The 14,012-nt window shown below is 41.2% G+C and overlaps 1 protein-coding gene across 10 annotated transcripts in view; it reads right to left on the bottom strand.

The window, feature by feature from the left end:
* Window positions 1-12,682, bottom strand: part of CEP350 (centrosomal protein 350) — a 71,053-nt gene extending 58,371 nt beyond the window's left edge. For 6 of the 10 annotated variants that reach the window (XM_050977447.1, XM_050977443.1, XM_050977446.1 and 3 more), the window contains exons 1-3: window positions 12,534-12,682; window positions 2,030-2,115; window positions 357-400 (exon numbers count right to left, since the gene is read on the bottom strand). In XM_050977447.1, the coding sequence (XP_050833404.1) occupies window positions 357-400; window positions 2,030-2,102 (117 nt within the window). In that variant the 5' untranslated portion in view covers window positions 2,103-2,115; window positions 12,534-12,682. Of the gene's footprint in view, window positions 1-356; window positions 401-754; window positions 885-2,029; window positions 2,116-6,829; window positions 6,852-10,983; window positions 11,621-12,352; window positions 12,483-12,533 lie in introns of those variants that run through there. The other 4 variants (XM_030226305.2, XM_018923455.3, XM_030226307.2 and 1 more) reach the window with 4 other exon arrangements.
* Between the last annotated feature and the right edge of the window lie 1,330 nt (window positions 12,683-14,012).

Below are 14,012 nucleotides of genomic sequence, written 5' to 3' on the forward strand. Positions count from 1 at the left end.
CTGGTGTTGCCCTAGTATCTGATTAGTATGAGTAAGCAGGAGTGAGCTATTTTTTAAAGTTTTCAGAAAATTGTGACATCACCACTTTGTAAACGTTGAGCATTGTTTTATCTTGAAAAAAGTTTTCTGCACACAGGGAGAAGCTTTTGCCACAGCAAACTTAATACCTTTTTATTTAACATACACCAATGGCTTTGTGCTATTCACAGCTTGTTGAAGAGACAATCACTGAGTAAAATATTTTGGTAAAAGCTTTTGTAGCCACTAACTGATTTGAAAATGAGTGAAAAAAAAAAAACAACAACAAACCAAACAATCCCAGAGGAACAAAAAAGAAAGTAAAAAAAAGTACTTACAGCAGCCTTAGTCTGAGAAATAGAAGCCCATGCTGCAGTTAGATCTTCCAGAGCAGAAACAAAGAAATTAATTTCTCATTAGTACATGAAAAACAACGAAATAAAATGTTGCTTCAAAACAATTTTCATTCTCTTGCTAATCAACTTATTTTCACAACACAGTTCCCTCCTGTAAATCTCCTCCATGAAAGACTGTTATCAGTCAAGGCTCATCTTAGCAAAGCTATAAAGCATTTAATGTTGCATATTATGGGTTTACTAAGTTAGGTTGAATGCATGATGACACCTGAAATCAAATCCACCACATATAATAGAAGATGTTTAGAAGATAAATGAAGCTGGTTATCTACCCCAACATAAATACTTGATATTTTTCTATTATTCTACAGTTTAACTACCTTTTTTTTCCCCCTTCCATTTTCTTCTTCAGTAAACTAAGCATGAATACATGGTCACTGAAAGACTCAACTCAAAACCCAAGCTCCGAACGGCAGAATTATGAACAGTAATCTCTCTGAACTGTACACCCTACAAACAAAACAGAAATAATGTTTATGAACAAGCAGGGGTCACTAACCCAAGCCTTTTAATCTAAACAGACAGCACCTACTCTATAAGCAATTGAGCTCAGGAGGATGTAGTAGTGTTTTCCTCTATAAATATTTACTTCCTCAGTTCCCCTCTTTTGTTTTCTAATGGTTCTTACAATCTAATGGTTTATAAAACACAACATCCTTATGTCAGAACCATGGAGAGTAGTAGTAACAGCTGAAAGAAATAATCTCTTCCTCATAGTAAAAAAACCCTGCCAATTTCATTTCAGGCAAAATACAACAACACAAAGGAAAAGGGTTAGGGAAGCACCACAGAAACAATTTTGCTTTGACTTCTAGAGATGGTGATTCTTGTCCACAGAACACTACAGCTTCAAAAAGTAGGCCATTTTAAAGGAACTGGACATATCACAGGAAATAATCAGCAATCATGTTATCTTACAGATAAAGTTATAATTTTCTCTGCTTTCAAAACCACTTCTGGAGTCCAGTTTTGTCACACTGGAGATCATATGATGGATCTCGAACCACAGGCTTAGCACGTGACTCAGCTGCTCTATAGACGAGACCTTTCTTCCTTTCAGGAAGATATTTTCAGGGAAGTACTGTCATTTTAAATTTTTTAAAAATTTTTTAATTTTTTCTGCCCTTTCCTAAATTAGAATAATCATAACAGTAAAAAGCTAAATAATTTCTCCAACTAAAGGAGACAAAACTGCTGTAAAAGTCATCCTAGCAGAGATGCACTGTTGCTATTCAAGTGTCTTCCCCACTCTGGAACTGAGCAACTGTCAGAGGCTCTTCCTCACTTCCTTCAAGAGCCAACAGTTCCCAATTTCTGCTCCTGCACTGCTCCTCCTCTACAGCACTTTAAAAAGATCTGTCTCTCTGCCATCTTGGCAACCATATCCCAGGCTGGCAACTGCTAATGCAGATCAGCAAATACTCCAGAGATCAGAGTACAAAACTGCTATCTGCAGAAAGGAAGCCACAGAACACATGCTCTTAGCTCCCAAACTGAGGCAGGAGAAGGCTTTATGGAACAATTCCCCAAAGTTTCAAACAACTTATGACAAAATATCTCCCAAAACAAGGCAGCACAACAGAGAAAAACCTCACCTCTGGTAGAATCCTTGCTTTGGTTATGCCTCGGATTTTGTAGAGGCACCTCATTAGACTTGCTGCTCCACATCGTGTCAGTTCACCTAAAAAAAATAAATGAGTCCTGTAAGAATCAAAGAAGTTTAAAGTAAAAGCAAATCTGTCTTGGTCTAAAGAGAACATAACCTTGATTATTATGATGAATGTCTACCTCATCTGATGACTTCCAACCTTCATCATGAACAAGGTCAGATAATCAGCATGAAATCACAGATGTGGTCACAGCTTCCTGCAGAAACCACATCATTCCATGGATAAAGAAGGGTTTGAGTTTGTTCTCTGTCATCAAGAAACATTAACTTGATAAAAGGAGGCCCAGAGGGCGATGCAATTTAGATCAGAGTAACAAGAACTGCAGCAAGTCTGAAGAAGTCCACACTGGAATACTGTACACACAGCCCTAACAGAGACAGCACCACATGGCTTGAACCTATAAATGCTTGGGGAAAACACCCAGCTCCAGCAGTGACAGAATGAATGTGACCAACCTCTGGAATAGGAAAAAGCAGAGTAGAACTGCATGGCAGGACACCACAGCCAGGGAAAAAAACAAGGCTGGTGCCATCGTTTTCCTGTGAACTTTGAAGTTAAGACTCACAGCAAATCCAAAATTAGTGTGAACTCCCAGCCACTATTACCAAAGCAGTTTTTATAAAGGAGAAAAGGAACAAACAAACAAAACCAAACAAACCAAATAACAACAAAAAATTATCCAGTACATGCTTACTGAGCTGTCTTCATAACACACTGACAACACTTCTGCTATGGAAAGAAACAATCAGGTGACTGCCGAATTCCAACAGGAAGTTCTAGACCTCTGAAGGTGTCATAAAAGCACATTTTCCTCTCTCTTTTTTCACAAATTCCCAGATGTAATTTTTCTTATTTTTGATTTACTGAAAATTTCTTTTGCCCTTACTTCTCTGCACTGTGTGCTACATAAAAAAGCAATAAAATATAAAGATCAATTTTCTGGTAAAAGCAGACCAAAATTAACACTATCTACTACTTCCTGAAACAGATTTTTGCCCATATATTTTGTGACAAGGATTTTTATCATATATGGTTTTAAGGATACTCACAGTCACAGCAGTAAAGTTTCACATTCAGTCATATATCCCATATTTATAGCAGTAAGTTGTCCCAAAACACTGTTCTTATGCCCCAGGAAAAACTAATAATAAGAACACAGGTCTTCAAAAGACCTTTAGTTCTGACTTTTTCTGATGAGTTCAAGTAAGTGTTTGAAAGAGTAAGGAAAAGGCATGTAAGCTTATATATGTAGGTACAAAAACACAAGTCCACAATAATCCAGAAATTCTAGAAAGGAAGGGTGGGTGTGTTTCTAAGTATCCAACAGTTATGGGCATTAAGCCAAGGATAGTTAGAAAATTCTGCTTCTAGGACAGGTGCTGAAGAGCTCATTCATGCAGAACAGCACTTTGTGCCTCACATCATTCATGCTGTAAATCACAGCACTGCTCTGCCCTGGAAATCATCCAGCTGATCCTCTCCATCACTGGGGAAAAGAGCTGTTGGGCTAGAAATGTAGAAAATAGATATAAATAAAAATGAGGGAATTTTCCATAGAGAATTGCTGAAAATACTGTATCATACCAGTATCAAGTTTCTTGCCCAAACACTCATGTAACAAAACCTACTCAATATGTAAATTTAGCATTGGATAACCTCTGGACAAGCAAACATCTATTAAAGGATTAAGTATCTATCTTTATGTAATTGCTTGGGATTTATTCTTATCATTAGAATTATTAGTATAGATAAGAAAACTTAATCAGGAATTATAGGTGTTCTTTTTATTTTACATGTACAAATATATACAGTTTATTTTAGGAAGCCATGCAAATGTAGAATTGTAACACACTCTGTGTATCTATATGAAAAGTACCAGATTAAACAATCTGAAATTCTTGTTAATAGCTTTCATCCTGACACTAAGAACTGCCAGGGCTTTACCTGAACTGAACAGAAGTCATTCAGACAGTTAAACACTTCAGAGAGCACCTTGCATAGTGCACTCTGTACACAGTGTAAGAGATACTGAGTTATTCCCACAGGTGTGTGCTGATGATCACCAGTGGTCAATAATTCTATCTCAACTCCTTCAAAAGTCTCTAATGCCCCTCAGGAAAAGGCCATTCAAGCTCTCCTCCAAGCTGGGAAGAAATCAGAAAGCATCTTGCTGTCCTTATCCTAAGGCACACCTGCAGTACCAGCTCCAAGTGTAAAGTTTGACCCTCACTGGCTTCAGAGCAGCCCCTGAGATTCACTGAACAGTTCTGCTCAAGTCAGGCTGCTGCTGAGTGAAACAAAAGCCACGCCAGAACCGAGCACTCTGGAGCTGTCTACAGTTTCAGGAAGGCAACACTGCAGTAATTTTCAGTCCTGATGTAATCATAACTCTGAGGGTTTGGGGTTTAGGTGTCCCTGTCCCAAGCCTTTGGAAGGGTGGGAGAAATTTATGAGCTTTTCAAAACCTACATACAAATAAATTATGTTGATTCCCATAAACTCCGAATTCCTACATATTTCTAAAATAACTTCTCTCTATTGCTACAGCTGACATGAATAAGCAGCACTCTATTAAAAAAAAAAAAAACAACCAAATACTTGTACAATGCAATACCCTGCCTCTGCATAAAGTTCAACCAGACAGAGAAGATTCTTTAATGTTACCAAGAGTACAAAAAGGGATGGGGAATAAAAAAGAAATAAATCCAGACAGTTACCATGTCTGTTTATAGGACTTGCATGCAGTCAGTTAATCACTAAAACACATTGAAATTAATATTGATCAGAGAATAATACTAAGTAAAAAATTATATTAAGGAAATTAAAATTATTTTAAAAATATATTTTCCATCAATACAGAAGTTGTCTCAAAGTCCCATTAATAACTTTTAGATAAAATACATAAAAAAATAAAATAATTCTGAAATGATTGCTTCAAAGAGATCTTGCTCTGCTAAACTAAATCACCATCTCTATTTAATATTGACCTTAAAGATACTGAGCTCAAAAGATGAAATGCCAAAGAACTTCTGAGAAGACAGCAGTGATGGCACAAGGTTATCTGCAGGCTGGATAAGGCTTTGAGAATCTTAGGGTTATTGAAAAAAAGGTGGAAGACTGCAGAATCAACAGAACTAATCTCATGGTTATTGGATTGCTCCCTGGGAGACACCGACATCCCACACAGGCCCATTCAAGGCTGGCTTGCCAAGCCCCTCCTTGGGTGAGTGACTGAGATACAAACACCATTGTGTTCTGATGTTTCAATCCCACATCAAGTGCCCATCTCATTCTTTATTCACATGTCCAAAAAAAAAAGAAGTACACAAGAGAAGGCACAGCAGAACTGCTACAGATGAGGACGTAAGAGGAAACACAACAGGAAACAATATACTCCAAACTCCTGGAAGAAACTGGATGGGGGGATGGATACAGGACCTGACAACCATTCCCTTCTACAAACACCATTCCTACAAGAAGACACTGAAGAGAACTGACAGATCAGAAAATGCATGAGAAAGCACCAGAAAGGAGGAAATGAAAACAAAGAGAAAACAACTGCCATGTAAAAAAGGAACATGAGAAACCCCACACACTTAATACTAAACATACCAAGGACAGCACTGAAAGGTACAACAGACAGCAAATCAAGGGGTCAACATAGTTAGGAGCACAGCATTTTAAAAAGAGTGGGAGATATGAAAGCAGAATATACTTAGCAAAGATATACAAAAATGTAGAAGAGATTAAAAACAGGACTGGGGAAAAGAGAAAGAAAATTGTGAGAAAAGCAGGATATAAAATGGAAGAGAATGAGAAAGCTATGAAGGTGAGAGAAATGTAATGAACTTTTAAAGAACTGGCACAGAGCAGCAAAAACAAAGAAAAGAAGCTTGTGTATTGGTCCAATTGTGAAGTTTTTCAAAGATCCTTGGTAAGTTTTTTTTTTCCTTAGTAGCACAGGCTTGGTAAGAAAAGGAAAGAGGAAACTCAAAAGTCATGGCACTGAATCAAGCAAACAGGAGAGGAAACTGAATTGTGCAGATTCAGAGGAGGAAGACAATGTGAGCAAGAGATTACCCACTGCTATTTTCACTAACGTTTCATGGTTATGGGGGAAAAAAACACAAGTATGTGCAGGGACCAGTACTCCTCAAGACTTTGTTTCTTATAAAAACACACGGGATACTAAATGAAAGGGATACCACAAAAGAAAATATGAAAGTTTGCTATGAGTATGGAATGAAACAAGTTATTAACATTGACTTCTATGGGATATTCTCAAATGTTTTATCCACATAGTGACAGATTTTGCTACAAACTGGGTACACAGTGCACAAGGACAACACTTTCTGCAGTTTAAGCAAAAATAATGCACCAGTGCCAATAAAAGAAGCAATCTTTTCCTTTCTTTATGCCTGGGTGTCTCTTTGCCTTATTCAGGCAGAAAGTCAATGGGCTTATATGGTAAAGCAAAGTGAACTGGGAGTCTGGCACAGGCTAAAAGAATTCTGCCTGTTTTTTTGCTTTACTAGTTTTACCTATGTCATACTGTAAGCAACACCCTCCCTGCAAGCAGAACGAGAAGGGATGGAAACACTGGTGAACAGTGGGATCTGTCTCAGTCCTGTACTGCCTGCTGCTCCCCAGGAGCAAATGTGTGAAGCTGCTCTTGCCTTTGCCTCGAGGAGAAGAGTGGGACTGGGCAAAACAAGAACCATTCACCTTCTTTCCCAGTGGAGAGAGCACTGGAGGTCAAGGGCACCCTGGCCAGTGTGTCGCAGCGCACCCACATCTCACACAGTGCCCACTTGTCTGTGGAGGAAATGGACACAGACACAAATAATTCTTTTTTTTCTGTTTGCAAAATCGTTTTAAGTTTCCATGTATAAATACAAAGGTGACTTTTGAATCTTAAAAGACCCTCTGGAGCTCCTGTCTGTGCAGCTAAAACTGTGCACTGCTGGCAGTAACAGACAAGGGTGGACAGGCACTGGCAGACCCAGTGAAGCAAATTGTTTTGCTGAGCCAGTCCACTGAAAGTGATGGAAATTATATTTAAAGATGCCAGAAACACTTTCTATGTCTTCTCAAATACCACAAAATACAATTTATTATGATATGCTTGAGCCTGGAATAAAAATAACATTAACCTACTCATTTTTCCGGAATGCAAGTCCTCACCATATTGCATTATCTCACTTAAATGAGAGTTAAAAATATCCATAATACATTGTTCTAAGACTAGTTTTGGTTATGTATATGGGCTTTTAAAATGTTTTTTTGATACAAGAGTGACATATTCTTTCTTTGGCCAGAGCATATTTTGAGCAAACTCTGCCTTTCAACACTATCAGATGCGGGCAATGTACTGACCTTCTTCAGGACTGAGGACAAATTCCAGCACAACAAACAAATGCATGACATGTTTGTCCAAAAAGCTTCACATCTCCAGAATCTACAGCTGACACTGCAGAATGAGGCAGGTCCTCCACCCACCTTCTTCCAATGCTCATTTATACAATAAGCTTTCAAACGAAATGTAAAGGAAGCGAACAGTGGCAATGCCCAAGGAGCTCATGAATGTTAGCTGCTCTGAGTGATCTAATTTTAGATAATATTCAATATTTTGTCTTGTAATACAAGCAGTATATAAACCAGAAGAACTCACATTCCAAATATCATTACTTTGGAAAATAATTAAAATAAAACAAAACCTTCATAAGTAAAATAAATTAAATAAAATTTGATCTGTCTTAAGCTGGATAACAAGAAAACTTTAAGGATACTAAGCTAGTAAAAAAAAAAGAGCAATCAAGATACACCACACACTTGCAGAGAGAAGAGCACTTAAAAATTTCAAAGCATGTGTCACTACCTCTAGCTTTTAACCAGGAAGATAAATGATATAAACACACATCCATCAAATGTCAAAAAAGCCCTGGAGAAAATACAAATATGTTTCCTGAGTTCTATGATTAAATCATTGGCACAAGTCAGCTACTAAATTTGCATCCAAACTATAGTGAAGATTTCTCTATAAATGAAACATTTCTGGATCTGATTTTTTCCAACTGTATCCTGAGAATGGACATTTACCACATTCTTTTGTTATGAAAAGACATGGCAACTTGCAAAAGTGTCTCTGCTTCATCACAAGTGATGAAGAAGTGATAAAAAAATAAAACTGGCCCTAAAAAGGGACTAGCAGTTCTACTGAAATGGAATGTCTTCCTCTGCTGCATCACGTGCCAGGAGGTACTCTGAGGAAATCTATTGAAATGAATGTTGTGACAGCTAGAGTAACTTGATTCATTGTTCATGGAGAAATCAGAGTACAGAGTCACAGAGAATGCACCCATTTATTAAGGAGATGCACACAAAGCTTTGCCTATCCATTCACAAGTTCTGTATTTTCTTTGACTTCAAAGATCTTAGCATTTATGACAGAGAAGAAAATACCCCACTTTCTAGAACCAATAAAGTACTCCTGCATTTTCTTTCCTCAGCCTTCAAAACAAGACTTTGTTCAATCATTTCACCTGCAGTTACCAGAAACTGCACATTAGAAGATTTCAATTCTTGCAGCCTATAATAAATCCATTCAGCAGAATATGCTCAAATTCTTCAAGCTCTGTCTCATCTCACACTGTGAAGGAGCCTTCTTAGAACTCACAGGCAATGCCCTCAGTCAGGTCCAAGAATCAGATTTGTCAATTTTGAGAAGGACAGCAGCTTTCAACGTCTCAACAGAACCATGAGCACAGAAGCCACTTCACCTGCCGTTGTGTCAACTGCAGGATGATTGCTATTTTCTTTCAAAGCAGACTAAAGTGCATGAAAACTTCAGGGAAAATGTTCCAAATGCCACTTTCTCACCTTTGATCCCTCTGCATTCAGAAGGAGCATCTAAGAAGTGTCTCAATAACAACACAAGGTGCCAAAAGACCCCAAACACAAAAACCTCACAGCAAGCTGAACAGTGACCACCAGTTCTGTTTCTGACCTGGCATTACAAAGGCAGATACCAGGACTCTGCTAAAAGACTTTTTCTTGATCTAGCTAAATGTAGCAATAAGATATTTTCTCATATTTCAATAACACTATCCCTTTTAAAGTTTTTCTGTTTCAGTTTGAGAACTCCACCTGGTGCATTGCCATGGATGTTACTTAGTGAGAAATTCTGCCATCAGTGAGAAGTGCTCTTAGGAAGCTAAACCAGCCATAATTTCTGTTAGCATTCACTAAGTTTCAATTGACCTGGTATAATTGATTAGTTCATTTATTTGCTCTATTCTTTCTCTAGCATATTGACAAAGGTTTCAGACTTAGGCATACAAGTAATTTTATTCTCAATGGAGCAGTCCATTAAAGCCTATTATATCATTAGCACAATGATACACATCTATCTTCCAAGCTCTTACATCTATGGATAAATTTTACACTTCTGGTGTAATCCAGCCACATGCCTAACATACTGACTGCACTGGGAGTTTTCTTTCTGCACTCAACTACCAAAGTCCTTCTGTTATCATTACTGTATCACTACACCTGATCTTATATTAACACTCATACTGATTTGAATAACATGAATTAGTTTAAGTACATCAATAGCAGAGTTAAACAATTCTGCTGTACTGATAAAAAGGTAGCTCTCTGATGTAAGTTTTCAAGGTGGAGTTGAGCAGATTTAGCAGCTCCACAGTGATGAAGGAATACAAATATTCTTTGTTACCCTCTCCAGCAATCATGTCACTCTGTCATAGATGCAATGCTCACCTGACTGCATCACAAGCCAGTTCAACTCACTTACCTGGCAGGAAATTAATAATTTTTCTTTTATGGTGATTTTTCTTTTAGTTTATCAGGTTGCTGCCAGGACAGTCAAAGAAGCAGCTGCAGCACATCACACCATTCATGTTATGTTGTGCAGCTTCACCCACCTCCCAGAGATGGTAACACAGAATAGATCCAGAGCTGCGTGCACTGACATTCCTGATTTCAAACCTAACTGGAAACACATTAATAGGACTGCAGCCTCATCTGAGCACTCTGAAGTCAATGAGACTAAACCCAATAATGACTTTATCCACAAGTCTGCTTGATACAAGGAAACCTTTTTAGCAGAAAGTAGCTGCATGTCTGGTAGAGGGGTGAAAGGAGACACAAAGTTCATCACATCCAAGTGAACAAAACCTTCAGTACAGATGTAGCAACTCCAAGATTAGATTCTTATTCATTTGAGGGACGCTTCTGCTGTGGTGACAGAAATTGCCAATACAGTGATTTCAAGACATAAGAGACATGACCCACATTTGGACTGGTTTATCAGGACAGAGCTCAAACCTGAGCTATGCACCAAAGCTTAGTAAAACAAACCCACGCAAACAAGATGTTCATAATTTTAAAATCACTTTCTCTCAGTCACCACCACACCCAGCCTAGGCAGCCTGCAAGATGATCCATGTCAATCAGCAACACAGAAGCCTGCAATGGAAGGGACTTTAAAGATCATTTAGTTCCAACTCCTGGCCATGGACACTTTCCACTAACCCAGGTTGCTCCGAGCTCCATCCAATCCAGTCTTGAACACTTCCAGAGAAGGGGCAGCCACAGCTCTCAAAGCTCTGTGCTAGAGCCTTACCACCCTCACAGGGAAGAATTTCTTCCCAGTGCCTAAGCTAAACCCGGTCTTCCAGTTTGAAGCCATTCCCTCTTGTCCTACCTCTATAGATCCCAACAAAAAGTCCCTCTCTGGTTTCCTTGTAGGTCCCTTTAGACACTGAACATGCTGTGAGGTCTCTGTGCAATCTTCTCAGAACATTCTCAGCCAATGTTCTCAGCCTGTCTTCACAGGAGAAGTGCTCCGGTTCTCTTACCAACTCTGTGGCCTCCTCTGGACCTGATCCAACAGCTCCATGTCCTTTCTACGCTGGGGACACCTGAACTGTACACAGCACCCCAGGTGAGGTTTCACAAGCGAGGACCAGAGAGGCACAATCACCTCTCTCAAGATGCTGCCCACCCTCCTTTGGATGCAGGTAATTTCCACGGCATCATGGCCCCTTGCAGAAATGTTCCATTACTCCATAAATTAAGCTGCTCTGCTTAGTGGGAGCAGGACACCTTCTGTTTAAAGTAGCGTCACTCACAGAAACCGAAGCCTTCGACAGTTTACAGTGTTCACGTGGCCACACCCTCGGTTGTATCTAATTATCTCAAGCATTACCTAATGAAACTGTTGCAGCAACCAGAACTATAGCAAAGAGACAGCAAAACTTAGCCCGTCGGTGCAGACAGCCCGACAGAACACTGCGAACTTACACGCAAAGCAGTGAATCACTTACAGCTCCACACGTTTGTCCCACAAACACTTGTGGTCACTGTACTTTGAGTTTTCAAACCAGTAGAAAGTTGAAGCAGCTTAAGATGACAAAACCCCCCTCCCTCCAGAACCGACCAGTCAAGTGTTAAATTTTCAATTTCAAGATAGTGGATTGTTCATGTACACAATGAAGCTATTTGACAGACAAACCTCTACATGTTAACTTACACAATATGCCAGGAGATGCTCAGCTGCTGAGCTACAGCTTACACCCAGAGACAGAAACAATCAGAGAATCAGAAAATCGTCAAGGCTGGAAGAGACCTTTAAGATCATCAAACATCCTAAGCAGCTCTGAGGATGGTAAGTCCACCACCTCCCTGGGCAACCTATTCCAGTGCCTGACCACCCTAACTATTCCACAAAACCTACACCGACAGCAGGCAATACACCACACAAAACTGCATCCTCAGAAAGAAAACCAAAAACCCAACAAACCAACCCAGTCGCAGCCCTGTAGAAGCCTTTATGCCCCTCCAAGAGGCACAGAGAATGGCAGCGATGAAGTCAGAGAGCGCTCGGGCAGATGCTGCCGGGGGTGTCAGGAGGACTTTGAGCGGACAGACACCGAGCGATGCCGCAATGCCGGGGCAGGACGCCCTGGCACAGCGCAGGCACACATTTAGCAAAGCGCACATTTAAACTTTAAAAGCGTCGTCACGGTGCTCGGGGCGGCTCCGAGGGCAGCGGGGCCACCCCGGGCTGTGTTTCTGTTTGTCCGCAGAAACAGCCGGGATCGGTGGTTTCCCCCACAACGCGAAAAGACAACAGCGAAACGGAGCACCCCAACCCTCTCCGTTCACCCGCCACCCCCTGGTACGACAAGCAGCGGAAAACAAATTAAAACTAGAAAGAGACTTAACGGGTGAAGCGGATGCCGCGGAGACGCCGGAGCCGGGCGGAGCGGCCGAGCCAAGTGACAGCCGGCAGCTCCTCGGGCCGGGCCCGCCCCGGCCCCACCTCGCCCGACGCCCCGGCGGGGCGGCACCGCCGGCCGAGCGCGGCCTGGGGCGGCGGCGCGGGCCGCTCCCGCCGCCTCCTCACCTGGTGGACGCCCGCTGCGCCGGCGGCAGGTCGCGGCACATCCCGCGGAGGGAGGGCGGCCCGAGCCCGGTGCGCGGCCCGTCAGCGGCCGCTCAGCGCCGCCATTACCGGCCCGCAACTGACACGGAGCGGCGGCGGCGGCGGCGGCGCATCGCGAACTCTCGCGAGAACCGGCCCGCCGCCGACCTTCCCAGCATGGCGCCGGCCCGCCGGGCCCCCCCCCCCCACCATCGGCGCCCGCCGCCATGTTGGGTGCGGCGCGGCCGCCCTGGCCTGCTCTCCCCTGCCTTCCCTCGTTCTCCAGGGTTTCCCTCGGAGCTTGTCTTTTTCCCCTCACAGTTCTACAGGCTTGACCTGCCGGGTCAGTCCCCTTGCGTTCCGTATGCAGAGCCCTGGGTGCTGGTGCGAGGCCAGGACTCGGCAGTGCTAATTAAAGCCAGCGCTGATGCCGGCATTCCTGAAGCGGCTCCAGCCAAAACTAGGGCACCGCTTTTTAGTCATTTGTGTTCATAGCCTTCATCTTTAGAAATTTTTTTTTTTTTTTTTTTTTTTGCAAATGAAAGAGTCTCCAATTACACTCTCCCAAATTTAAATTTAAATAAACATTTGCAGGACTTCAGAGACATGACTGAGTTCCACGGGCTTCATTTCACTTTTATCACTCATTATAAACACAAATTAAGAATTTGTTAGTATACTGACTTCTAATGCATAGATTCCACCCCGAAGATGCATTAAAACCACCCACACTTCAAAAATAGGTCTGAGATATTATCCAGCTATAGCAAATTATTTTCAATGAAGAAGGAAAGTTATTAGAATAGGAAAAAATAATTTCTTCCAACAGTTATTTTGGGAATGTTCCCTTCAGGGCCTGTCTGCAACTTCCCCAGTCTGGTTTTCAGACATTAGTGTGATTGTTTGGTGCCAAATTTCTTGGGGGAGCATGGGGGTGGAGAGTTATCAACCCCAAACACTAAAGCATCATGGTAACTACCATGATAACTTTTGGGTTTGGGTTTTTTTTTAGTTCACTAGAAAGGATTAACCTATTTGTACATAGCCTCTCCTCTAGTAACTGGTCATCATATTGCATGGAAGTTATTCCAGTATGGGAACATCATAGGAAAACACCCTAAACACTGAGAGATTACAGCTATGAAGTTTAGGCAATGCAGAATTTAATCACATCACAATTACAGGATTCTTATTTAGCCTTAATTTGGGTCTTTTACATATCCAAACTAATTACAGAGTTCATTTTCCTGCATAAGCATACCTCCTTTGAAAGAAGAGGTAAGCTCGAAATGTCAGTGGTGAAACCTTTGGAAATTATTTTTATTTCCAGCACTCTGCAAATTGGACTGGAAATGGTCAAAGTGCTCCTTTGGCACTTTTAAAATTTGTTTTTATTTTATAAGTCTTTTGATTTTGCCAGATGAGGGGAAGAAATTGCCTGAACATGGAAAGACAAGCACA

The sequence above is a fragment of the Serinus canaria genome, chromosome 8 (genome assembly GCF_022539315.1).
Source record: "Serinus canaria isolate serCan28SL12 chromosome 8, serCan2020, whole genome shotgun sequence".
NCBI lineage: Eukaryota > Metazoa > Chordata > Aves > Passeriformes > Fringillidae > Serinus > Serinus canaria.